Source organism: Mus pahari, chromosome 5, assembly GCF_900095145.1.
Source record: "Mus pahari chromosome 5, PAHARI_EIJ_v1.1, whole genome shotgun sequence".
Classification (NCBI taxonomy): Eukaryota; Metazoa; Chordata; class Mammalia; order Rodentia; family Muridae; genus Mus; species Mus pahari.
In genome coordinates, this window is record NC_034594.1 from 81,732,425 (window position 1) to 81,760,222 (window position 27,798).

The window sequence follows — 27,798 nt, forward strand, 5'->3', positions numbered from 1 at the left end:
AGAGAGAGAGAGAGAGAGAGAGAGAGAGAGAGAGAGAGAGAGAGAGAAATTAAGTGGAACAGTATCACCTCATTTGCTTAGAGAAATTTAGCTGTCTTTTTTTTTTTTTTTAGATAAAGCAGTCAGAATTACAATGAAAGTTCTAAAAAGCTAGAATTCTTGAATTAGAATGATGATGGCAAAAGAGAATACTGATCCAGTTTGTGGGTGAATATGTAAGGAGTAAAATGATGGACAGTAGTCTCTGAGGTATGGATGTGTTAGTGCTTCAGAGACTTGGAGGTGAATTCACGGTTAATGTGAAAAGAGCACAAAAGGCATGCATTTATAGAATTTAGTATTTCAAGAGTAGTGTAAGTGGAGGTGGGAATAAATAACTGACAGAATTGGGATTAGTTGAGGCCAGCCCTGCTTAGCAGGTAAAATTGTAGTGGTGGTCTGTGCCATTTCTGTTAACAGACGTCTCAGTGTTTTTATCAACACAGTGTCTGAGGAAGAGGCTATCTGGTATATCTTCTCTGCTGAGTTGTACATGTCACTGCCATTAATGTATCAAACTGTACCCAGTTAGCAATGGTGCAGAGCATCAACCAAAATTTATTGGCAGTGATTTCTCATATGTTGCGAATTTCACTAACAAAAAAATTAAGTTAAATAGAAATTATTGACAGTTATCATTTTAGCAAACAAAAAGTAGGTTGGTTTTTTGTTGTTGTTTTGTCTTATTTTGTTTTGTTTTGTTTTGCCAAATCCCAGAATCTTAATTTTTAGAATAAAAGGACCCAGATTTCAATGATTTGCTTTTCATGACTCAATTTGGATAGTTTGGTCATGGCTACTATGCTGAGAAGCTTTTTGAGACCACCTTAACTCTCATAAGATCAATGTATCCACAATAGATACATTGAAAATATATGTATTAAACACTTGTTATCTCTGCACTAATTCAAATTCCTGCCTGCTTCACTTGAAGAAACTGAAAGAAATGTTTGCCTTTCCTTAGTATAGAAACAGTGGTTGACTTATCCTTAGCTATTACAGTTAAAAGATTTTCTAGAATAAATGAGGAACTTCCTCTGTGGTTAAAAATATTAAGACTCATGATAAAGGAAACAGAGACGTGTTATAAAGCATAAACAAGAAAAAGCATGATGTTTTATGCTACATCTTTTAAGGCTTTTTTAAGACCAAAGATTATACTCCTTATTTTAAATTCTATTTCTGTCTTAACAAGTATGCTAAGTAGCTTTCCTTAATTTCATAATTCTAAAGTTACAGATTAAGAAAAGAATAAGAATAATATTATGAAAAAACACGTAGGAACAGAAAGGAAGAAAGATAAGGGGTTCAAGAAAACTGCTAGGGAGCAAAAGATGAGAGCCAACAGAGTTCAGATCAAACCTTGGAGTCTGTTTTGGTTTCATAAGTCATTTCTTCTCAGTGCTTCTGGGAGAATTTCTGACATATGGTTCTACTCTTAGTAGGGTGCCCTGATGTTGAAACTTGGAACTTCTCTCATTGGTTGCATTGACTCAGTAGGCTGATTAAAATCAGCTAAGATTGAAATACTTCTTGGTGTTAATGATCTTCTCCCCTTGTGTCATTGAATCTCCAAGTCAGATTAAATATTTATTTTATGAGAGTTTTCCAATATAATAATTAATCTATCAAGCGTCATTTACCATCTAATGAAGTCATATAGGACACATATATTCTGTCTTCCATTCTCAGTGCCGACCATCTTTATTAATTATCATTTCTGTCACTTTTCAGTTGCTGTTTTGTCTTAACAGCCACATAGGCTACTAAGTAGGATGATACAAATAACAGAATAAGTACTTTAGACTTTTTACTCCTTATTTTATTTGTTGTCCCTCCTATCTAGATTTTATAACTTCAAATTCTAAATTTATATTAGTTAATTAAATTTTAATATGAAATATTAAAAACCTTGAAAATAATAGAAAAGAACTTTTAGTTAGCATTTGCAATCCCAACTCTAAAAATTGTGTCATCTTCTCCTGAGGAAGCAATTTCATACTTAAGACATGCTTCTCTTACAGTGTATGTGTTAGCATTATTTTCTTTGCCAATAAGCTGTTATATGTTCACTTCTTAGTTTAATTTTGCTGATACCTTGGGGCAGGTATTTAGGTAAATGGGAGAGAGAATCTTCCCTCCATATCACAGTATGTTGTAGTGACTTTAAAATGCTTGTATTTTGGAATATTTCTCTAAAAATTTCCTTTCACTTTTTAGCTTTTTCCCCCCCATGAGACTTCAGAATCCACTCAGTTGAGAAGCAGAATATATTCAGGGTTCAGAATGTTGTCTAAGTGAAAATATGGAACAACTTTAATTTCATATATTTCTATGAAAAGGGAAGTTGACAGATACTTTCCTAAAATGTTTATGTTACTTCTGCATGTTGAATGTGTAATGAAATATAGTTTAATATCAACTATTTCTAAAATAACAGTAATACCCACTGATCTGCACCAATAGCCCAGAAATGGTCTCTTTAGGCAGTTGATTAAATGTGAAAGGTACAAAATATTGAGTTATATATAATCTTAAGAAATGCATATTGTAGTATAGAAAGGAATTTTTGTTATATTGTTTGGAAAAAGTTTTTATTAGCTTGATTTTTGTTTTCCTGTGTTTGTTTTTGACATGGGATTTTATTGTTGTTGTTGGGGATCAGGGTCTTATATGTGGTGTTGAGTGGAGGTCAGGGTCTTACACATACAAGCTAAGTAAGAACCTTATCACTGAGGTGAATGTCCAGTCCTAGGAAAAAGTTTTGTTTTGTTGGTTTCTCTTTTTTAACTTTTGAAGTTTTAAGATAGTGAATCTCTTTGTAAGAAATTTAAAACACTTTCAGAATTAAAGTTATATCAGTTTGTCACATGGTGGGTTGTTAATTTACTTTAAAAAGCCTAGTGGAATATTGAACAATACCGAATAAGAAAATAAGGTTAGTTGAATCTTAAGTAACTTTTATTATACTGTAATTTATCCTACTGTATAACCAACATATACATATTTCTAATGATACTCTTGATTTTTGAGGTTTAAAGTTCATTTTAGGAATATTCTGGAAGAAAAAAATAGAATATACTGCAATGTAATTTTATTTTGAATTTCTCTACCCTCATATTTCTTTAGGAGTTGATCCCTCTCATATTGTGTACAGCATGCCTACACCCTGAGCCGAAAGAAAGAGACCAGCTCCTCCATATACTCTTCAACTTGATCAAGAGGCCGGATGATGAGCAGAGGTGGGTATACTGCTTTGGGGATAAAAAACGCAATGCTGACATAATGATATTTCCTAAATGAGCATCATATTTGGTGATTGAATCTCCAGGCCTTTTTCCCTTCCCAGTATCAGTTTCAGTGTGCTGGAGTTCTCCTGTTGCATCATGCAGATGACTTCAATAGGACTGTCATCCAGATGGCTATCCTCTTCACCTCTGTTTTGAAAAGGAGCCTGTGATTTGCCTCAACAAATAAACAGATAATAAGGAAAATTAAGCCTCTGGAAAGAAATAAGTTCATGAAGTAAAAATAGTTATGAAAAGTATGTACAAATCCTATTGAGAGCCCCTATTACAATAATTACTGATAACCAAATCTTTGCAAAGTGAATTTTTGTTCTTGAACTGTTAATTTCTCAGGGTCTCTAGACACATGTATGTACTGAAGGATATCACCACAACTATCTTATATTCTGATCTGGAAACTCTGTTAATTAGAATCTGTTAATATACTTTTCTCATTTCTAACGAGAAGTGTTGGGTTATAGCTGAGACTTCATTATAAAGGAGACAGATCAAGCAGTATAAACCATGGTAGTAATTCTCCCATGTAGCTCTTCGTTTTCCAGAAAGTACAAGAAGCTGTAGTGACGTGGAGAAAATTTGATCCCACTAAGTGATCACCCAAGCATTCTAATATCCTTAGATAGGAACCTAGACTTACCTACCAACATATGTTCTCAGTGCTGTTTTTAATGAGGGAAAAGACCTATAAAAACAAGTGGTAAAATCTTGGTAGGTTCTAAGCTACTTCTTGAGATATTTCTTTCTTTCTTTCTTTCTTTCTTTCTTTCTTTCTTTCTTTCTTTCTTTCTTTCTTTGTTGTTGTTTAAATCCTCCAACAGAAAGTAGTTTCTTTAAATTTGTTTGGTTTTAATCTTAAGAGCGATTTTCTGGTTTGAGGTGGCAAGAGGTTGGCATTTCAAAATATGTCTTTCAATTTGGAATTTTCTAAGAAGATAAACTGCATGGGGCTGGGGAGTAAAGTATAAGCAGTAAGTATTTGTGAAAAAGATGTACTTGGGAAATAGATATCCCTACCTGAAGCTAGATTAGGAAAACCACTGTATGACCCTTCAAAGAGAGAATGAGCAGCCTTTTGAGTATGTAGAAGGCACTGAGTCAGACAGCCATTATTTGTGTAAGGAAACTGTTTGCTTCTGCCCTCCTTTCATTTGCAGTCTAAGATCCTCGCCAGTGAGAAGAGCTAGACAGAAAGAAAGGAGTAAATGGCATGATTTTGACAAAATTATGTGGTCTTTGGTAAAATCCTATAAGCCTATAAGAAAGGCCAGAAATCACTCAATAAAGTATACAACTAACTTCATTTGAATGAATTTGCAAGTCATCTCAAATGTTTTTAATAACATAAGTTCTCATTGTGAAGAAAATAAGTACTGAGACAGAAATGCTAGCTTTCACATGACTAATCCCATACTCAGGAGACAGAGGCATGTGGTTCCATTAGTTTGGGGAACAACCTTATCTACATAGTGAGTCCCATCAGGACTTTATAGAGAGACTCTGTCTCAAAATGAGAAAAAAGAAAACCAAGTACTAAAAAGAAGAGAAAGGCAATCCTAGAATCAGTATAGCACATAACATTAAGTATTTCCTATGCCTAAACAATCTCAGGAGAAAGCTATAGTATAGCCTCTTCCTTCCTCTCAAAGTAAGTCAAACAAAGTTAGAATACTTTCTTCTTAAAAAAACAGAATAAAAATTTCACTCTACTGTGAGCATGGCAGTGATCCTGAAAATTCACAATATGTGTGAGCATAGTATGAAAGATGCATCTATGAAATGTCAATGAAATTAATCCTTTATACTACAGTGAGATAGATACATGTGTGAAAATGTCATAATAAAACCAGTTCTTTTGACTAACTACACAGTTAATAATTAAGTCATAATGAAACCCACAATAACAATGTACCTTGAAAAAAATTATTATAGAAATATTTATAAACATTATTTGGTAATTTTTAATTTAAATTATTTTATTTACATTCTAGTCATTGCCCCACCCCCACCCCGTTCCTCCTCCCACAGTTTCTCTTTCTATTCATACTCCTTGCTTTGAGAGGGTGGGGCTCTGGCCCCCACCAGGCCCTACCCTTCCCTGGTGCCTCAATCCTCAAGGATTAAGCATAATAAGCCAGACCAGGTAGACCTGTGCTATGTATGTGCGAGGGGCCTTGGACCAGCCTGTGTATGCTCCTGGTTGGTGGCTCAGTATCTGGGAGCTCCCAGGGGGTCTAGTTAGTTGAGACTGCTGGTCTTCCTATGGGGTCACTCTCCCTTTTCAGCTTCTTCACTCCTTCCCCTAATTCACCTATAGTGGAAGGATTCAGTCCAATGATTGGGCATAAGTATCTGCTTCTGTCTCAGCTGCTGGTAGGGCCTCTCAGAGGATAGCCATGCCAGACTTTAAACACATCATAGAATAGTAGTATCAGGCCTTGGTGCTGCTCCCCACCCCACCCCATGAGATGGATCACAAGTTGGGCCAGTCATTGGACCCCCTTTCTTCAGTCTCTTCTCCAGTTTTGTCCCTGAAGTTCTTTTAGACAAGAATAATTCTGGATCAGGGATTTTGACTGTAGGTTAGTAACCCTGTTCCTCTACTTGAGGCCCTGTCTATCTACTAGAAGTGGACTCTTTGAGTTCCCTTTCCCCAATATTGGGCATTATGGCTAAGGTCCCCAATGAGACCTGAGAGTGTCTCACCTTCTGGGTCTCTAGTATTCTCTAGAGGGTCACCCCACCTCCCACTTCCCAAGGCTGCTTATTTCCATTTAGTCTCTTGGCCCTCTGGACTTCTCTGTTGTCCCCTTCACCCCCATATCTAATCCTTTTCTCCCTTTCCCTTCCCTTTCCTTTTCCCTTCCCTTTCCCTTCCCCTCTCCTTCTCAGGTCCCTCCCTCCTTCTGCCTCCCACGATTATTTCTTTCCCTTTCTAAGTGGGGTTGAAACCTCCTCACTTGGGCATTTCTGCTTGTTATACTTCTTATGGTCTGTAGATTACATCCTAGGTATTCTGTACATTTTGGTAATATCTACTTACTTATCAGTGAGTATATACCATGCATGTTCTTTTAGGTCTGAGTTATCAGGGTAATTTTTAGTACCATTTGCCTGTAAAAATCATGATATCCTCATTTTTAATAGCTAAATAATATTTGATTGTATAAATGAACCACATTTTCTGTATCCATTCTTTGGTTGAAGGACATCTATGTTGTTTCCAGCTTCTGACTATTACAAATAAGGCTGCTATGAGCATGGTAGAGCACATGTCCTTGTGGTTATGGTGATTCATCTTTTGGGTATTTGCCCAAGAGTGGTCTTCAGATAGAACTATTTCTAATTTTCTGAGGAACTGCCAAATTGATTTCCAAAGTGGTTGTACCAGCTTGCAATCCCATCAGCAGCAGAGGAGTGTTCCTCTTTCTCCACATCCTCGCCAGCATCTGCTGTCTCCTTAGGTTTTGGTGTGAGGTGGAATCTCAGGGTCCTTTTGATTTGCATTTCCTTGATGACTAAGAACTTTTAATGTGTCTTTAGGTGCTTTTCAGCCATTTGAGATTCCTCTGTTGTGAATTCTCTGTTTAGTTCTATATCTCATTTTTTTGATTGGGTTGTTTGGTTTTTTTGGAGTTTACCATCTTGAATTCTTTATATTTTTTGGATATTAGTCCTCTTTCAGATGTAGGGTTAGTGAAGTTTTTTTTTTCCCCCAATCTGTGGGTTGCCAATTATTCCTATTGACAGTATCTTTTGCCTTACAGAAGCTTTTCAGTTTCATGAGGTCTCATTTTATCAATTATTGATCTTAGAACCTGAGCCGTAGGAGTTCTGTTCAGGAAATTAACCTCTATGCCAATGACTTTGAAGCTCTTTCCCACTTTCTCTTCTATTAGATTCAGTGTATCTGGTTTTATGTTAAGTTCCTTGATGCACTTGGACTTGAGCTTTGTGTAAGGTGATAAATATGGATCTATTTTCATTTTTCTACATACAGACCACCAGTTAGACCAGCACCATTTATTAAAGATGCTTTCTTTTATCCACTGTATGGTTTTGGCAAAAGATCAAGTGTCCATAGGTGTATAGGTTTACTTCTGGGTCTTTGAATCTATTCTATAAACCAGAAAGGAACCCAAAGAAATCAAGTCTTAGAAAAGTTTAGAATAACAGAATAGCAGAAAGAGTAAAATATGCAAGTTTTTCAAATTTTAATAAGACTCTGCAATAGATTTAATACTACTGAAAACTGAGCATATGTTGTGAATGATAAATTAAAATGTCAGTAAACCACTGTGTTGCCTGGCCTCTTGGAGGACTGAAGAATTGTTTGCTCAGACATCTGTTTCTAACAATTTGTATGAACTCTTCAATAGTAGTTCATAATTTATAGTGGTGGACAGAATGTAAATGTAGAGTTCCTCTAATATGATTATATAAAATATCTTGAAAGGCATCAGAGCCTTTCTAAATGGCGTGAGTTTGTTTTATCAGCTGCTTGATAATCTTGAAAGCCAAGTGGCACATTTACTATTTCACTCAGTATAAGTTTACAGAAAGTTCATATAATAACCCGGCAATTCCTCTGAAAATATCACTATAATTTAAACATTCCTATTATAATCAGTTTTCATGAACTTAGCCATTTATGTATCTATCCATTCTTCTTTTACTCAACACACACACAAAAATAGGTTATAACCTCTGAAAGTTGGTTTTAGTCAACTTCTTGGTGGTGAAATCCAGTTTTCACTTTCATTATAAAAGGCTTTGAACTCTGAATTATGTACAAGTGGATAAAGGAACCATTACTCTGTGTATTGAATAAACAGGGAATCCCTGCAGTATTTTCTTTAGCATCTTTGTCTTTCCTGATCTTCTCAAGATTATTGAGAACAGAAGCCATGTTGTTGTCAGAGTCCCTGAGGAAGAGCAGGAGCAAGTTCATTGGCTATAGTAGTTCTGAAACTTTATTGCCCATCACCAGCATACTTGAGTGTCATGACACTATGTGGGTTCCTCAGGATCCCACCAGTTTCTGAGGGACTCAGATCTGTTCTTTCAACATCCATCAGGTGGAAACTCTGCAGAGTGGATGGGGCAGAACTTCTGGAACAAGTCCTTCCTGGAGCTTTCATGCAGTCCATGATGGACGAAGATAGGAACAGATAGTGTAGACTTGCCATTGGACAGCACCCTGCACGCAGGAACTTAAGTATATTATCTACCTCAAGAAGTGAAATGTTCAAGCACTAAGGAAAGCTGCAAGGGTGGCCTGAAGAAAGCAGCCTGGCAGTAGAGAGATAAAGAACCAGAAGATAAAATAATGTGCCTGGATGTTTTTCTATTACAATCTTTAACCTTAATAATAAAGGCGATTTTGCTTTTATTTTGTAAAACAAGAGTTGTGCTTCCTAAGTATTTATCTAATTGTACAGCTGCTTTTTTTAGAACATCTTCTAATGATTCATTTATATAAAAGACATAAACAAATGAGTCCTCAGACATAAAGCTGGGAAGTTAAAGTAGAAAGAACTTCAAAGTTATGACCACACAGCCTAATAGATCCTGAAATTTATACTATGTGTCTCTCATTCTCACAGACTCTACCCAAGAGCAAAGTGGAGCAATCCTCAGGACACAGCCAAAGTTAGGTGACATTGGCAGCCAGCACGCTCACTAAACAAGTAGGGATGAGGGAATTAGATCACTGTGGAAATACTATTCAATTTCAATGTTTTCTAAGGAAAGTTTGGTGATACAGGAAAGTGCATATCTCATTTTCTTCTTTAAAAATGTGTCTTCTCCTGTTTTAGTAACATAGTAATAAATAAAATACCTTCTTTGAATTTGCAGTTTTCAAGGCAAAACTTAAATGTAACTACTGCCACCTGGTGGCAGAAATAAAGTATCCCTGTCTATTGTGTTTTATCTTACAGAAATACAACTTTTTATTTTTAAAAAGAATAATAACAATAATCAATATTATTATATAAATGAAAAGTAGACAGAAATATTTGTTAGCATTTGTTTGATAGGTAACCACTTGTTATTTTTCATTAGTTAATCTCAGACTTCTTTAACAATATCCCAGTAAAACTTAATTTACACTCCATAATGGTTCTTTCTTCAGTTCTTTAATAATAAACATAAGTAATATCAGACTTCTAACTAAATAATTTGATAATCAGTTTTATTTTTTACTGTATAACCTACACCTAGTGCTATTAATAAGGCGTTGGGCGTCTGACCTATTTTGAACTGCTTTTCAGAGTTATCACTTTTTCCTATTGATGTTTAGATGTGGTTAGTATAGTGGTAGTGCATGATTTCATGATTTCAACCTCTGTACATATATATCATGAAGAAATATTTTAAATGCTTAACATTTATGTGCCAGTGAACATGACCACTGTCTGGAGGTGCATGTAGGTTAGCCAGAGGGCAACTTAGGTATTTTTCTTAGGCACCATCCAGCATTTTAATGTTGTTGACACTAAAGATTGATCCCAGAGACCCACAAATGACAGTCACATGCTCTACTGCTAACCTACAGCTCCAGGCCTGACCCTCAAAACATGGTTCTTTGGGGGCCTAGAGGAGAACAGGCTAGGCTGACGAGCCAGGTAGATCTGCCTGTCTCTACCTTCCCTGAACTGGGCTTACAAGTATACCTAGATTTTTCTATGTCATTTCTGAGAAAATTGAATAGTGTAATTATCAAACATTTATGGAATACATACATATGTAGGTAGTTGGTACAAAAAATAATCAGTTATTCAAAATTTCTCATGAAGAAGCAGATAACAGGATTTCTTATATTTCCTGTTATTCCCTTTAGTTTACCTGGCTTCCTAAGGTGGTGGAATGGAAAAATCAAGAAGAAAAACTGAGAAATTAAAACAGAGGGTGATAGAGACATTAACTTGACCAATTGGGAAACAGCAATAAGAATACTTAGAATTGATTTTTTTCTTGTTTATTTTTGAGTTCAGTTTGGTTGGAGTTTGTTATAAAACAGGGTCTCACCATGTAGTCCTTACTGGCCTGGAACTCCCAATGATCTGCTTAACTTGCTGCCAAGGATCAGCTTGGGGGGTGCGAGATGTTCTTGAGGAAGGGGTGTTTGGGGGGAGCAAAAGAAATGACTCCAAGTGGGGTGCAAGCTGACAACCTCATGTTCTGCTCCTGCTGGCTCTTCAGACTCTCATCCAGATAACTCTGCTCTCCCAGACCAAAACCTAGTCTTTTATTTGCGTATCAATTCAATCATCCACTCCAGGTTCCCTTTTGATTATCTCATGAGTCAGCATTTTATGGCCTTAGCCCCTGGATTCTTAGAAAAGGACTTGTACGTAAAAAATAAAAAATAAAACATGGCAAATGATTCCGAGATCTGCCTGCCTTTGTAAGCACAAACAGTAAGCTACTGGAGAAAATCTTGCTCTGAGATCACCATTCCCACCACACCTGAGCCTAACCTTGCTCTGTTCCAGGCTGACCTTGAACTCAGAGTGTGCCTGCCTTTGTAAGCACAAAGAATAAACTTAACGGGGTGGATTCTTGCTCTGCAACCACCACTCCCCAAATCTCTTTATCTCCTTCTTTAATATCTTTCTGACATGCTGGCTCATAATGCTGCCACCTCTGGCCTTTTAGGTCGGTGAAACCCCTCATATAATTCATATTGCATCTTTATATTTTGCATAATTGAGAAAACCTGTTTAGTTTTTCAAACTCATGGTTTTAGAGTTCTTTCCCACAGTCTTAAGGACTATCCTGAAGGTCACAGCATTTGTTTTTGCTAAGAACATAGATACACTTTCACTGTTTCTAATTATAGAGTCATTAACCTTGGCAGGGGGTGTATTTCCCAAAGAAGTAACATCCTCAGCAACTATCAGAACATCAGCCCACACCCTGCTGGCTCTGCTCCAGGGACAGGAACCATGTCATGCTGTCACTTCCATGGCCATACAGGACTCCACCTTTCCTCCTAAGTGCTAGGATTAAAGGTTGTGCCACCATTCCTGACTATTTAACTCTTTTTTAAAAGTTGTGGTCATAGTTCTGTTTTCTAATGCACATTCAAGGATTTTTTTTTCCTATTATTTTTCAGGCAAATGATACTGACAGGATGTGTGGCATTTGCACGTCATGTTGGACCAACACGTGTGGAGGCTGAACTTTTACCACAGTGTTGGGAGCAGGTAAGTTAACTGTTTTTGTTAGCTATTTTGTTCTTATTTTTGAAGGTTTACATTTTTAAATGCCATGAGAAAATCCATGGAATGTAAATTATGCTACTGTCCATAGCTCAGCACATGGTTTATTTGCACAAAGGAATACTCAGGGATACCCTGCTTCATTCATTCATTCTGCAGATATTTTGAAAACACCAATTCCAGTGCCAGGTACTAGTATAGTAATGAGAATAACAGTGTGAAGAAAGACAGAGGCATCCTAGTGAGGAGATGAGAGAAGACAAAGACATGGTGTGCTTTCTTTTGTTGGTATCTGGGAAGCAAAGCAAAGTAGAAGAAAGATGAATATGACAGAATGTGTTGTCCTCCACTTGCAAAGTCCACACAATATTTGTTTGGTGAGTTTAAGGAAGAGATAGCAGTGTGTGCTCTCACACAAATGGAGGACATATACAGTTTGTATATTAGGTTTATTTTAGATTCATGCAGTATGCAGAGTGTAGACCATTGATATAGCAGGTTTGTATATTTATAATAAAATTCTTTTTCTGGAGTAGTTTTACTTTTATAATGTATACCAATATTCCAGTCCTTCAAAGAACTCTGATTTTGTAGACATAATAAGTCATTAAGCACCTTTAAAAGATACTTTCTCATTATCGAGACAAGCTTATAAAGCCAAATTTACAATATCACAGTCTCTTGTTCTTAAGAAAAATATTAGTCACAGGAAACACCAAAAGTTCTAGTCCTAATTTCTTTGGGCACTTATTACTAAAGTGATAGAGCTATCAGGTTCAGTGTGTAAAGTGAACAATGTAGTAATATTTACCTCTGACAATGGCAGGCAACATTTTTTTATTACAAAGCATGCTAATTTAGGGTGTATTTCTAGTTGTTTAAAGTCAAAATTAACTCCAATGCACCATGAAACTTTGACTTGATAAATCTGTGCAACTATTCATGTGTGCATATAATGTTTTATAGTTTTTCCATTTTCACTTTTTAACATGCATTTATCAAACTGAGCATAGTGATAAACACATATAATCCCAGCACTCAGGAGGTAGAGACAAGAGAAGTCAAGGCTAGACCCTGTCTCAAAAACCCTAAAATTTTTTTTTCAATTACAGCAGTCATGGTGGTACATGTCTATAATCTCAGTACTGGTGAAGCTCACCATCAAAAGATGGTGTGAGTTCTAGGCCAACCAGGGTTACAGTGGTGAATTGAAAGGAGGCCTGGGACACTTTGTCAAAAGCATCCCTTGGGTTGGGTTTTGTAGTAGTTGTTTGTTTGTTGAGGCAGGGTTTCTCTGAGAGCCTGCCTGTCCTGGAATTCACTCTGTAGACCAGGCTGGCTTCTTTTTTTTTTTTTTTTTTGGTTTTTTGAAACAGGGTTTCTCTGTATAGCCCTGGCTGTCGGGCTGGCTTCTTAACTCAGAGATCCCATTGCCTCTGCCTCCCAAGTACTGAGATTAAAGGCATGTGTCAACACTGCCTGACTTTTAAATTTATTGATTCTACAGATTGATCTGGAGAGGATTCCAATCCTAATCATATAAGTTTCTAATCTGCGTTTAGGATGACTTTCCATACATCAAAGTCTTTTATAATATCCTACAACAGTGGTTTGTAGTTTTCAGAATGTACGTTTTGTACTTCATTCTTTAAGTGCTTTAGTTGTAAACTGAAAGAGAATCTTTTTCCTTAGTTAAGTGCAGAAATACAATTGATTTTGAGTGTGTACTTAAATGAGACACAGTATGCTAGACTGAGAAAGAATGAGATGGAACTTTAAGTACAGCACACTAATTAAGTCTTTCCCTGTCAGGGCAATTGTGAGATGTTAATGCATGCATCTTTGCTATAGCTCTTTTGAAATCTTTATAATTGTGGATCAGGAATCTAGCCACCTACCTTTAGTTTGTTGCCCAGTAGATTTCTATATAATTTCTTTTCTTAATTTTAGGCATCTAAAACATTATTGAATCATATCATCTTTTGATATGGGAATATGAGAACAGATATACTTCTTTCCCATTGAAAGAAAGATTTATATTCTATGAAGAAGACATATGGGAACAAAACCCAGTATGTGTCTTTTTTTTTTTTTTTTTTTTGGTTATGGTTCAGTCTCCACTGTTTTGCATATACAAGGAAAGAAGTCTACTTAAAAAAGAAACATAATTCTCATCTCGCTGGTTAAGTCATGATTAACCTGTTTGCTAGCCCTCTTAGCAGAGAGCAGACTGATGTCTATCACATGCTACTAGCAAGATTTCCAACTAAGGCTTGTGCTTCTGATGCTAAGAGAAGATCTTGCTTCTTCTGATATCCTAAGAAAAGTGTAGTTCTAGGCAAATACTTAATTTCTAGATACCTTGCCAATTCATCTTTGATTTTTTTTTTTTTTTCTTCTTTAACAGATAACCCTGTACTTTAATATTTAGGCTGCCCTTGATTCCCTTATTCCCGATCCAGGTATAGCCACACAGGGATTGCCAGAAATGAAAAAGGAAGACAATATATTGTAGTCTTAGCAGGATATATGGTGAAAAGTAATTGCCTTTGGGAGAAGAGAGGGTATGTTACTTACACTTGACTAATATGCTTGATTTTTACTCCAGATTAATCATAAATATCCAGAAAGACGACTGCTTGTGGCAGAGTCCTGTGGAGCATTGGCACCTTACCTTCCTGTAAGAACTGTTTTCTTTCTCTTTGTTTCTGTTTAGTGTCTTACCATACATTTTAATCCAAATCCTCTTAGACATCCTTTTTTAATAAAATAAAGAGATGGGCAAATAAATAAAAAGGGGGCTTAGACTAATATAATTTTTAAAAATGAGTATATCCTAATTGGTGTGCATGCATATAAGCATATGTACCTATACTCATGATTCTGGCAGTGTGTTCTGAGAACCCTCAGAAGTTCCTTGTGCTTCTTCCAAAGAAGTACATATGGTGGAACCTATTTTCCTAATAAGGTCTTTTTTCTCTCATATACTTACACAGACATTGCTGGTACAGAAGCAGTGGTGAGCAGAGGTGCTCCTGGATGGCACTGATCAGAGAGGCAGACCTCAAAAGTCCTGATAAGGATGTGCTCTTCAGAGCCAACATTTCTAAAACAAACAGTTTCATTAAAAATAAATAAATAAATAACCTTGCTTATTCAGTAAAATTATTCATTTTACTAAATTTTAACCCTTGGATATTTGTGATGTTCTATGACACAAAATTAAAGTAATAATAGGAAATACTTTGACTGTACACTGAGGTTTGGCAAGGTTTTTGGGAAAAGCACTTAGGTGCTTGCTTGAGTACTAAGGGCAGTCGCTGTTTTTTTCTGGGCCTGTTTTTCTTGGGGGAAAACACACACTGTTGAGCTGTGCTTAATTCAGAATGGATATGTGACAGACATTCTCATTTTCATGATGTTGTGTGGAATACATATAGACAAATCATTTTCCAGTGATTAAAAATGGATCTTAAGCAGGTTCTAGAACTGTGGGAAATTTGTATATTCTACTAGAAGCCTATACAAATTAGTAGCCTTTTTTAAGTGATGAATGTTCTGGATTTAAAGAAAATCTACATTTTTAAATGAACAATATGGATATTATCATAGAGGCAATCAGTCTGAGATGAAGTAATGAAATTTAAGTATTAGAGACTTTTTGTTGGATTTGGTTTGCTTTGAGTTTTAGGAAATATAGTCTCATTGTAACCCTGGACAGCCTGAAACTTGTAGAAGATGACCTTGAACTTCTAATCCTCCTGAATCCATCACCCATGTGCTAAGATTACAGGTCTACATAAATGCAACCAGCTCATAGTTTTAAATGTTTGTGGTGTTCACTTGAGAAGACTTAATAAAAGTCAAAACAAAAAAGCGAGATCTGTGTTTTTATTTTATTCTGTTTATTATGTATTTTAAAGATCCCAAAACAATTAGGCTTGACTAATTTTATAACTTGAACAAGTTTCAATAACTACAAAGAAGGATATGAACTTGGATATTGATAACTTTATTTTTATGATTTTTGAAATTATATGTAAAAGCAGGGATAGGGACTACACATGAGTGCATTTGTTCAAGGAAGCAATATTCATACCTGTATAGCTATAGTTAACAGATGATTGTGAGCTGCCTGACATAGGGCTGGACATGGAATAGAACTCCAGTCCTTTAACAGCAGGACAGGGTTTCAACCACTGAGCTATCTCTTCAGCCCCTGATAACTTAATTTTAATCTCACCCTTTAGTTAAACTGATTCTTTAACATAAATGAGAACACTAGTAGTGTGGGGTGCTGGAGGGTTAGTTCAGTAGTAAGCCCTGTCTGGCATTCATTTAACTCTGGGTTTCCAGCATTTATACCAGGTGTTTCACAACCACCTCTAACTCCAGTTGTAGGGGATCCAAGTTCTCTGGCTATCACAGGCACTGATTGACCCCATGTGTACAAGCCCACACACTCACACACCCACCATTTATAAATAAATGAAAATAAATGGGATTAAAAGTAAGATAAGGCACAGCTGTAATTGACATTGTTATTAAGTATTGTCATACTAAATAGCATAAATAAATCATAAAAAAAATTGGTTATTTTTCAGAAAGAAATCCGTAGTTCCTTGGTTCTTTCAATGTTGCAACAGATGTTAATGGAAGATAAGGCTGATTTGGTAAGAGAAGCTGTGATTAAAAGCCTGGGTATCATTATGGGCTATATTGATGATCCTGACAAATACCAACAGGTATGTTTTTCATCAGAAACTTCTTTTACCCTGTTATCAATTTTTAAGAAATGTACTGATTCAGACATTTGGTTGTCTGCAAGTGAGGTGGTGTATCTAAGCAGTCAACAAAAAAGACAGCTGCTTTCAGTGCAGCAGCTGTCAAGAAATTGGAAATGAGTGTGCATGTTTCCTACCCTATCTGCTCACCCGTGATACATTAACACTTAAGAAAATGGGAGTTCAAACATTGTCTCAATTTCTTGAAATACATATTTGTTGCATTTTCTTAAGTTTTTTAGAAATTTATTCTTTTAACAATTTCCACTTGCCTATTTCTCTTATCAGGGCTTTGAATTGTTGCTCTCTGCCCTGGGTGATCCCTCAGAAAGAGTTGTTAGTGCAACACACCAAGTATTTTTACCAGCCTATGCTGCCTGGACAACTGAACTTGGAAACTTACAGTCTCATCTTATACCTACACTATTGAACAAGATTGAAAAGCTTCTCAGGGTGAGTTCTTCCCTTTTTTTAAATAGTTCATAATAGTTTAAAGGGTCTGTTCTAGACCATCTTTGAGAAGTATCGGGGAATATAGACAAAATGTACTACTAAGTATAACACATCACCACTAATGAGAGATTTGAGAAGCTAGAAGAGAAAGGGCATAATGAGCCTTGGTAGCTGTATTAACATCTTCCTGGATTGCACAGGCATTATATAGAAAGCCAGTTCTCCTCGAATCCTCTGAGGACATGACTGTTTTACATCAAACATCAGCTCTAGTTCCAGATTGCAGAGATAAGTAAATGCTCAGTCTCTGTAGCCTTCTTATTTATATGTTGTCAAAACTACTATAACAAAACCTACTCTAATATACACTTCATAAAGAGAACTTCATTGTACTCAGAAGAGTTGAAGAAACATTGAGAAAATAATAGATACTTCTTTATCTAATTTTTGTTCTAAGTGTTCTTTGAGAGGCTAGCAGAAAAACTGATATTTCTTAGATGCCTATATATACTGATAAGATCAATACTTCAATTTTCTTATAAAAGAGAGACCTTTTTCACTTTTAGAACCCTTTAAGGTGTATTAAGTATTTGCATTCTTTCTATCTGATAATTAACCATGCCTTGACTTTTGTGTACTTTCTATGGTATAAATAATACCATATTGCTTCTAAGTGTCTTCAGTGTTCTACTTCGTAATATTTCTGTATAGAAATTAACTGATTTAGAACTTAACTGTAAATAAGTCCTATCTCTTAGATTATAGCACAGTTATTTCCTATTTCCTATAGCAGTGACATCTCAAATACGTTTGAATGCAACAGCTACCTTCATCTCTAATCGTAGTGTTCAGGTTTGGGATTTTTCATTATAGGATTTGGTTCTGGGTACTGTATCAATCCTCCTTTTTCTGTCATCTCTTTCTTTTTGAAGTTTCTGCTGCATTTTATCTACATAGAATTGTTTTATAGTACTTTTAGTATTGCAAATACAGATGGTACCAAGTGTCTGAAAGCACTTAGGAAGTAGAGAAAACAAATGATTCTACAGAATTGGCAGTGCCATACTTACTGTGACTTCTGTGGCTCACTCGAGTATACAAGAATTTCAAAAGACAAGACACTCCCCAGAAAAAACTGTTCCCAGCATTGGAAATGACTGTTTGCCCTGAGTGTTTTATATTAAAGATTCTGGTATGTCTACAGTGCCTTCTTGCTTCACAATTTTCATAGACATCTCTGTCAAGTGCATATGCATGTTATCTGAAGTAGAGATCCTTAAATGTTAATTTGCCATAGAAAGGGAGTCAGGCATCCAACTTGCAGTGTGATTTCAAGAGCCTAAGATTAGCTCCCACCCCTTATGTTTCAGGAAGGAGAGCACGGGCTGGACGAACACAAGCTCCACATGTATCTTTCTGCCTTGCAGTCCTTGATCCCATCTCTCTTTGCATTAGTGCTACAGAACGCACCTTTCTCCAGCAAAGCCAAGCTGCATGGTGAAGTACCACATATTGAAGGTACTGAACTGGGTTCTTGAAGGAAGGTGTAGAATATTACCAATTTAGTTTCCCAAAGAGTTGTTTTGATTCTAATCATTATATATCAGAACAGGTACTAAAATGTATTGTATATATAATATATAGAACCTTGTGTTTAGAGACTATTAAAGCTCCAGATAAATGTTATAGTTTCATCTTTTATGGATAAATCATTTGAAATTATTTTGTAATGTCTGTGCTTCTGTTACCCATTAGGTAGGTGGGTGGGTTGCTTGCTTTGCTTTGCTTTGCTTTGCTTTGCTTTGCTTTGGTTGGTGGTGGTTGTATAGGAGGGTTTGGGGGTTTGTTGAGACAGAGCCTCACAATAGTGCAAGCTGGCAATATTTATAGACTTTGTTAGGAAGCTGGAATAGATATCTCTGAGTCAATGAAAAGGCTCACTTAATAATAACTAGTGCTAGTTTGTGAAGTTTGCCATTTCCATTTTTTTTCTTCCCTAGCTCTCTTATTTTCAGAAGGGTAAGATATATACAATTGTAATTTTTAATAATAAATAAATTTTCCTTTCATGATAGAAAGAAATAAGCATATGGTTAAGATTTTTCTCTTTCCACTCCCCCACTGAAAGAAAATGACTTGTCTTCAGAAACTCATGAAATCAGGCTGGGAATACAGAATGCTTGCCCAATATGTGAGCAGGAGTACTAGACTCAATCCCCAGGACTGGGATTGGGGAGAAAGAAAACAAAACATCAAGTCAGCAGTATCACAGGTGATTCATAGCCACACTGCAGTACAACTAGGAAAAGGCTGTACAGATGCTATTCCTGAGTATGAAATACTTTTGTAGCATTTTTAGGTTTGTGAAGTTAGTTTGTGTCTTACTGGCTTCTGATGAATTCTGATGAATATTAAAGGTAATTTTAAAACTTCAGACTTCATAAGTCAAGATCCCTTAAGAATTCAAAGCTAGTCACTTTGTAATTCTACCACAGTGCTAACTTGTCCTAATTTTCTCTTCCTCTTCCTAGTTTTCTGTGTTAGTTTGCTGATGTCTTAACAAAGTATCACTGGCTAAGTATCTTTAACAGCAGAAATATGTGATCTTGTAGCTCTGTGGGACAGAAGACCTTTTATGAGTAAAGACCTGAGAATTGCCTTAGAAGCCTACCCGGTCCACCCTCCATATGAGCTCACTTTGTCTAAACATACCAATAGCAATCCTATTTCCAAACAGAAGACTTTGGAGAGGTGCAGAGAGACTAGCTCAGCCTATAATATTGGTTATCATTCTTAATGTATTTAACAAATACTCCTTGCATGCCAACTGTTGCCCATCCACTTATTTGTCATTCTGAACATATTCCTTATATAACTACTACTTCATGTGATTGTCTTTGTAAAAAGGATTTAATTCCTGACCTGAGGTTTCTACCCCACCTTAGCTATTTTCAGTTCTTGGATGAAAGGCATACATACCTTTATATTTATAATAAGCCTTCAACAACACAAGAGCTGACAGCTCTGTGCTGTTAAAATCTACTTTCCTATTGATAACCCCAAGTTATTACAATGTTTCATCTGGGCTGCTCTTAACTCCAATTGGCCAGCCCTCAGGGCTATTTTCTTATGGCTCACCTAAGCCATGACAACTTCTCCTTCCTCCTCCTGCACTCTTCTCTCTCCTCATGGTACTGTTAGACCCCAAGCCCACAAAACCTAAATCCTACCTATGTCTCTTCTGCCCAGCTATTGGCTGTTGGCATCTTTATTTACCAATTAGAAATAACTTAGGGCAGGGCCACTCAGCATCTTATGTGAGGACTCTCTTGTTTCAAGGGCAACCAATCTTGGGGGGAGGGGTGGGACAAATTAGCATTACAGTACAAGCAGGGTTAAGCCAACCTGCAACACGTTATTGTGCAATAATAATCTTTCTGGGTCTTAGTTACTGTTGCTGTACCTCTTTGGCTTGTGGAGGTGCTGGTGGTTGGGATAGGGTCTCTCAATGCCTCTGCCTCTGGAGTGCTGCTGTCTTAGGTGAGTCCAATACACCCAGCTTTTAATTAAATATTAAAGTTGTATCCTTCATTTAAGGGTTCTGTTTATTATAAGTGAAAGTTGATTGTATCATCTTTTAAGGAATATCTACTTATCTGTGTTTATATCTTGGTATATACCTATGTACAACTTAGAGTATATAATTTACTATGTCTAAAGATTTGTGGTTTTTTTATAAAGGATGATAGATACAAGTTGTTTGTTGCTACTTATTTAATAATGTTAACCAAAGTTTACATCAGGCACTTGGGGTATACTCATGAACAAGGAATCACTGTCTGGCATTTAAAAACTAACCTTCAGAGATCCACAGCAGCTGTTATTCTTTACAACTACTCTGCACATTTCATTGCTGATAAAACACTATTGTTTTATCATCATATTAAAATGGTATTCTGAGAATCTTTCTATATTCATGAATGATAGATTTCAATTTTTTAAAACAATTGTTAAATAGACAAACATTTTAAGGCTTCTGGAACTCACTCTGCAGATCAGACCAGCCACCAACTCAGAGGCCTGTCTCTGCCTTCCAGGTGCTGTGATTAAAGAATTTACTACTATGCTCACCCACCCAGACTTTCCTATTTCTTTTCTATAGCTAAGTTATCCACCTAATTGCCTATTTCCTGTCATCATTTTGTTTCTTTTGGACTCAGATTTTAGAATGCCTTCAGTCTCTCTCTTTTTATAGTCAGTCTCAATCCATCTACTTTAATTCTAATTATTACATTGTTTTCTAATTTTGAAATACAAACATTCATTCCATCATAGTATATTGGCTTGCGCCCAAGGTGATAGAACTCTGGTTAAAATTGTATCAGATACGCTTTGATGTGATGTAGAAATTTACACACAGGTACCCCTCATTATCCAGATCTCCTATTGCTGAGCAAGGCTAGTAAGAATTCAAGCAGAAATCCAGGTCATGATGCTATCCACGTTTCTGTCTTTGTGTATTTTGAGTACAAATAGGAGAGTTCACATAGCAGCCATGACCATGCTCTACATTTAATATATTGTTGAATGCCTATTGCAACACAAGAGTTTGATAGTCTTATTTTTAGCTTCGAGCATTTTTTTTTTTTCCGGAATTAAATGAGCATTTATTAGGATGGGGCAGGGCATGTCTGCAGAGAGCGGTGGTCCACAGAACAAGGGTTTAAATTAAAGTCCCTATCATTCAATTAATAGTCATGTAAGTATTCCATAATACTATGAAATCCTGGGCTATCAAGATGGCTCAATGGGTAAAGGTTCTTGCCACCAAGCTTGATGACCTAAGGTTAATCTCTAGTACCCATGTGATAGAAAGAGAAAACCTGCTTTTATAAACTGTCCTCTGACCACTATGCGTACTGTAGCACATGTGTACCACCACCCCTGCCCCATACACACATACAGGCAAAATTAAAGTATAATTTAAAAAAGAAATCTGATTATGGTCCATAGGATTATAGGCTTTATTAATATGCTTAAGCTTTTAAAATATACTAATATTTACCTGTATATATTCATATTTTAGTTACATGGTTTAAAAGTGAGTTCTTTTAGTTTTCCTTCAGAATTTTTAAGTTTATAGTACGGGACCTTGGTTACAGTAACTGTATAGATTGTGCTTTAGGTTACAGTCACTGGCTTTAATACTTTACATTAACTCAAATAGACTGAAATTTTTTAAATAAAACACTTAATATTGAAAATTAACTGCTAAAGAAGTTTGTTCATCTGAGGTTTTAATATTTCACTTTATTTATTTATTTATTTATTTATTTATTTTTGGTTTTTTGAGACAGGGTTTCTCTGTATAACCCTGGCTGTCCTGGAACTCGCTCTGTAGACCAGGCTGGCCTCGAACTCAGAAATCCGCCAGTCTCTGTCTCCCAGTTGCTGGGATTAAAGGCATGTGCCACCACGCCCGGCATCATTATTTTCTCTTGTGAAACATTTTCCCTACTTTTAATTTTAGTCCCTAAAGGATATCTTTTATAGATTATTTCATTGTAATAAACAGTATGGTAGAATTATACATTTGTTTTTCGTTTTTTGTTTTTAACTTAAGCCATGTTTTTTATTGGAGTCTTACCTTTGAACCAATTTTAATTTAACCTGCATAAACATAATTTTCACTAACAAACTTTCATTAAAGCATTTATTTAGTAAGTGTGGAGGTTTCAAATTCTCTTTAATGTTTGAGATTTAAAGTTTATAACATGTTAATTAGGTATTAGATGAGGGCCTTATTTTGTTTTAGACAGAATAGCTAAGTCGTCAGACTACTTTTTCCTGTGTGATTTATTTTGCTTCTGTTATTTACAGTGACTAGGTTCCCTCGGCCTATGTCACCTCTGCAAGATGTGTCTACTATTATTGGAAGTCGTGAGCAATTGGCAGTGCTGCTACAACTTTATGATTACCAACTGGAACATGAAGGCACAACAGGCTGGGAAAGTTTACTCTGGGTTGTCAATCAATTGTAAGTTACCACCTCCGTGTCCGTTTTATATTAAATTAGCTCAATAGAAAAAAAGCTCATATTTAGACTTGAGACAGAGAGAAAGTTTATAAAATAGATTTAATTTGTTTAAGAAACATAAATTGGCATCTTCAGTAGCAAAGCTTGAAAGGTAATACTTACTCCCACTGAGTATGTAATGTTCCGTGAGGAAGCTGCATCTTTTTATTATTGTCAGGACTGATTTGCTGCCTTGAGTTTAGTAGAAGTAATGGACTTTAAACAATATTCTTATTAGTTTTGAGTCTAGAATGAATGCTGTGTAAACCAAGGTTTTGTAATGTATCAAATCCATGATTTTGAATCCTGTTAACTTCACAAGCAGAAAACTCTGTTTTATAGAAAGCAGTTAAGACTGATATTTGAGGGTGTGAAAGCCATCCTTTGCTTGCAGAGAACATAGGGATGCAGTTTTTGCATCTGCGCCGTTGCAGGCAGATCATGGAGAAGTCATTTACAAGTGCCCCTCCTGTTTTTCTCTCTTTTCACATTCAGGTTGCCACAGCTTATAGAAATAGTGGGCAAAATTAATGTAACCTCAACTGCCTGTGTCCATGAATTCTCCAGATTTTTCTGGCGTCTTTGCCGGACATTTGGCAAAATTTTTACAAACACTAAGGTAAATACTTATATTACATCTTTTCTTATATTCAAGAGACAGAATCATAATATAATGCTTTAACAAAGTAAATGATAACATGATCCCTCTCTTATCTGTTAAGAAGTTAAATATTTTAGTAGTATATTTAGCCTCAGCCTAGGATATACTGAGATTTTATTATGAGATCTTCCCCAGTAAATCTATCAAAGGCTTTTATCTTAGGCATATCAGTGGAAAGAACCCAATCATTTGAGTAAGTGATCAAGTTTTTTGCCATATAGAACAGATTTTGAAAGCAATTGTCTGCTCTGCTTAGCACTTGATTAAAAACCTAAGGTGATGCACCATAGCAACCTATAATATTTGTTCCAAGGGTTCCACTTTTTAAAAGCAGCATGGATACTCAAATGAGTGTCTTAGTCATTACCAGGGTATGGTTTGTCACTGGCCTACGATGTTTACTGTTTCACATGTTAAAATTTAAGGATGCTTACAGCCAATTTCTTCAATTCTGTCTTCATAGTCTATTGCTAGGATAGTTGCTTAGAGAACTAACTTTAAGAGTTTTAATGGTTTTTTTAATCTGGTTTTCATCAAGATACTCAAATAGTAAACACAAAGTTTCTGCTCTTGTTGAATCTGTATTATTGCAATATTTAAAGCAAAAAAGTATTCTGTAATAGACTGTTGAGTTCAGACTTTCTTTATAGTGTATCAGCTGCTAAACTATGTGACCTTTAATAAGTAAATATTAGTGTTTTGTGAAATGAAGAGATTCAGTCTTAGTTCTATGATTCTGCAGATTAATCTTTTCCCAGTGTTCTTCTTTTAGTCTGCATTAAATATGTGAATTAAAAATACTGAGATGCTGACAAGAAAGCAAAATCCTTTTACCTCTTCCCCAGTCTGTTACCATTATCGTTGGAAATTGCTCAATAGTTCCTAAGTAAATAGCTAGCTGTATGGGTTCAGAAAAACATTTAGGAGTCATTTAAATATTGAACACTGCAGAATTGTCTTCAGTAGTTTGAAATCTATGATAATTCCATTTTTAAAAAACCCGAGTATTTGCTCTACCTTAAGATACTGAAGAAAAATTTCTTATTTGAAGGAATTAATAACGGATTGTGAATATGCTAACCGTGAAAATCCTAAATAAGGGGAATTTCATTTCAAATATAGCCAGATGCTTTTTCCAATAGTTCTAATCATATTACGGTGATATAATATTTACTCAAGTAATGGTATGCAAGTGAGCTTTTTGGTCTCTAAATTTAGTTTTTAGGAGGCAATCAGGGTTTCTCTGTATAGCCCGGGCTGTCCTGGAGCTTACTTTGTAGACCAGGCTGGCCTCGAACTCAGAAATCCGTCTGCCTCTTCCTCCCAAGTGCTGGGATTAAAGGTGTGCGCCACCACGTCTGGCAGGAGGCAATAATTTTAAATACTTAAAATCATATTGAAATTATTTTAAGAAACCAAAGACTATTCTGAAAATACCTGCTGATTTGAATTGATTTTTATCTCTAACGGTCCTGTTAATTAAACATAATATGTTTCTGACCATTTCAATATATACCTGTATCAGTAATAACTATATGTTTTTCACTAATTAATCCATAGGTCTTTCTTTTGCATTACTTAGGTAAAACCCCAGTTCCAAGAGATTTTAAGACTCTCTGAAGAAAACATTGGTAAGTATGTCCATTATTACTTTAAAAAAAGTTGAACCTTTTTATTCAGGAAAAATACTATATTCAGTTACTATATTCAGTATCATTATATTACATACATTTGAAAGAATAATTGAAAAGGAAAATGTGTATCATGAAGCTCTTAGTCATCCCTCTGGGCCATGTCAGTTATCTTCCCATGGGGTGAATTCTTCCTTCCTCACTTTAATTTTAAATAACTACTTTGTGACCAAATTGGCCTAAGGCCAAGTTTCTCAAACTAGGTGCTTAATCCTTAGAGTGTGCCCTGGTGTGTTCAAAATACTTCATCTTAAGAAAACAAGCAGCATTAATAAATAAGAGTGGAAATGTCATAAAATAACAGTGGAAAGAAGTAATGAAGGTTATGGAAGTTTTTTGTTTTTCTAATGAAACCGAAAATTTAAAGAAACTATGGGTCTGTGTGATCAAACCTTGCATTGATCATTTTCACCCATCTGTCTTAGACAGTGCAGGTACAGCATCACTCTAGACCTGTGTCACTGGCCTAAGAAAGTGATCATGTATACCTCTTGTACCCATGTGTATTTTTTCAGTTCTAAGAATAAATTATAAAAAATATTAAATGGAATATGTAGTAACTTCTATTTCATCAGTCTTGAACACATAGACAATTCTTTGTCTAAAATCTTACCTCAATAATGTGATTAGGTAGTCTATAAAATTATATTTCTGGTGTCCTTAGAAGTAGTTGAAGAATGAATAAAATGTCAGTGACATGTGCAAAATACAGGTATTTTATTATTTTGTTTTGTTTTGGAGGAAGCAGAGTTTAAGAAATACTTGCCAAAATTTATAGTCTTAGTTAGGGTTTCTATTGCTGAAACAATCACGATAGCCAAAAAAGCAAGTTGGGGAAAAAGGGATTATTTGGCTTCTGCTTCTGTAGTGCTGTTCATCATTAAAGGACATCAGGACCAGAACTCAAACAGAACAGGATCCTAGAGGCAAGAACTGATGTAGGGGCCATGGAAGGATGTTGCTTTCAGGCTTGCTCCACATGGCTTGCTCAGCCTGTTTTTGTTTTTTTTAATAGGACCCAGAACCACCAGCCCAGGGAAGGCACTACCCACCATGTGCCAGGCCATTTCCCATTGATCATTAATTGAGAAAATTCCTTACAGCTGGATCTCATAGAGACATTTCCTCAACTGAGGCTCCTTTGTCTCTGATGACTCTAGCTTGTGTCAAGTTAACACAAAACCAACCAGCCAATACAGTTACTTTTAGTAGCTTTTTTAAAGAGTTGATATTTAGAATGCCTAATTGTTGATGCTTGAGTTGATTATTAATTCTGATGATGAATTAGTGAAGAAAAAAATTAACTATTGAGAATTGACAGCTTTTAAAATCAAGTTAGCTGTGAATAGTTAATTGTTCATAAAGAAAATGATCATTAACCCCATTTTTCAAGTCAGGATTGCTAAATACCACTTACTCCAGCCCAGATTTAATTTTCTGCTACCACTGTCATGTTCATCTGACACCAATATCCTCCCATGAAAAGGTTACCTTTACCAGCAAAATAAACTTTAAATGCTAACTAATGTGAAACCTGTTTTGTTGTTGTTGAAATCATATCCAATTGTTAAATGTATCTTTTCAACTCAATTTCTTTATGTATGGCTCTGGAACTAAATAAACTATAAAAATAGAGGTACAGTATAAACAACATCAAAAAAATTTCAGAACATAGAAACTAACCAATTAAAACAAGTGTGTAATAATCAGTAAATGAACTAAATAATTTACCTCATTGTCATGTCTGAAAGTTTTCTTTTCTTTTTTTTTTTTTTTTTTTTTTTTAAGATTTATTTATTGTTATATGTAAGTAAACTGTAGCTGTCTTCAGACACACCAGAAGAGGGCATTAGATCTCATTGTGAATGGTTGTGAGCCACCATGTAATTGCTGGGATTTGAACTCAGGACCTTTGGAAGAGCAGTCAGTGCTCTTAACCGCTGAGCCATCTCACCAGCCCTGGAAGTTTTCTTTTTAAGTCTCACTTTATCTTGGTGTTTGTAGACAACTCTTAGAGAGTGGTCATATGTCATACAGTCATGGTTGGAATCTCTTGCTTTTCTTTCTTTTCATTTATATAGTCTAATTCCTCCTCCTCCTGCTCCTCCATGAACATTGTCAGGGCATTGTCTGACCAAAAACCTAAAGTACATATAGTTGAGGCCTCTGGAAACTAGAATCCCCAAAATAAAAGCAAGCTCAAAAATGTATATCTGGGTGCTACTTTTAGTTAAGTGCCTTTATGTTTTACAGAATGCTACAACCTAAAAGCATACAGGTTTTCCAAGACCTGGCTATATGGGTGCTTGAGAGACTCTTAAGGAAAGGTTTTCGGGACTGGAGAGATAGCTCAGTGGTTAAGAGCACTGACTGCTTTAATGAAGGTCCTGAGTTCTAATCCCAGTGACCACATGTTGGCTCAAAACCATCCGTAATGAGATATGATGCCCTCTTCTGTTGTGTCTGAAAACAACTACAGTGTACTTACATAGAATAGTAAATAAATTTTTGGGCCGGAGCAAGCAGAGGTCCTGAGTTGAATTCCCAGAAATCACATGATG

General features: G+C 35.8%; 1 protein-coding gene across 10 annotated transcripts in view; it reads left to right on the top strand.

Annotated features, from left to right (window-relative positions):
• The window catches only part of Relch (RAB11 binding and LisH domain, coiled-coil and HEAT repeat containing), a 90,547-nt gene that overhangs the window by 38,553 nt on the left and 24,196 nt on the right, over positions 1-27,798 (top strand). For all 10 annotated transcript variants that reach the window (XM_021197684.2, XM_021197681.2, XM_021197683.2 and 7 more), the window contains 9 exons: positions 3,169-3,281; positions 11,467-11,557; positions 14,181-14,252; positions 16,177-16,317; positions 16,645-16,809; positions 18,180-18,327; positions 22,690-22,846; positions 23,381-23,504; positions 25,129-25,177. In XM_021197684.2, the coding sequence (XP_021053343.1) occupies positions 3,169-3,281; positions 11,467-11,557; positions 14,181-14,252; positions 16,177-16,317; positions 16,645-16,809; positions 18,180-18,327; positions 22,690-22,846; positions 23,381-23,504; positions 25,129-25,177 (1,060 nt within the window). The remainder of the gene's footprint in view (positions 1-3,168; positions 3,282-11,466; positions 11,558-14,180; positions 14,253-16,176; positions 16,318-16,644; positions 16,810-18,179; positions 18,328-22,689; positions 22,847-23,380; positions 23,505-25,128; positions 25,178-27,798) is intronic.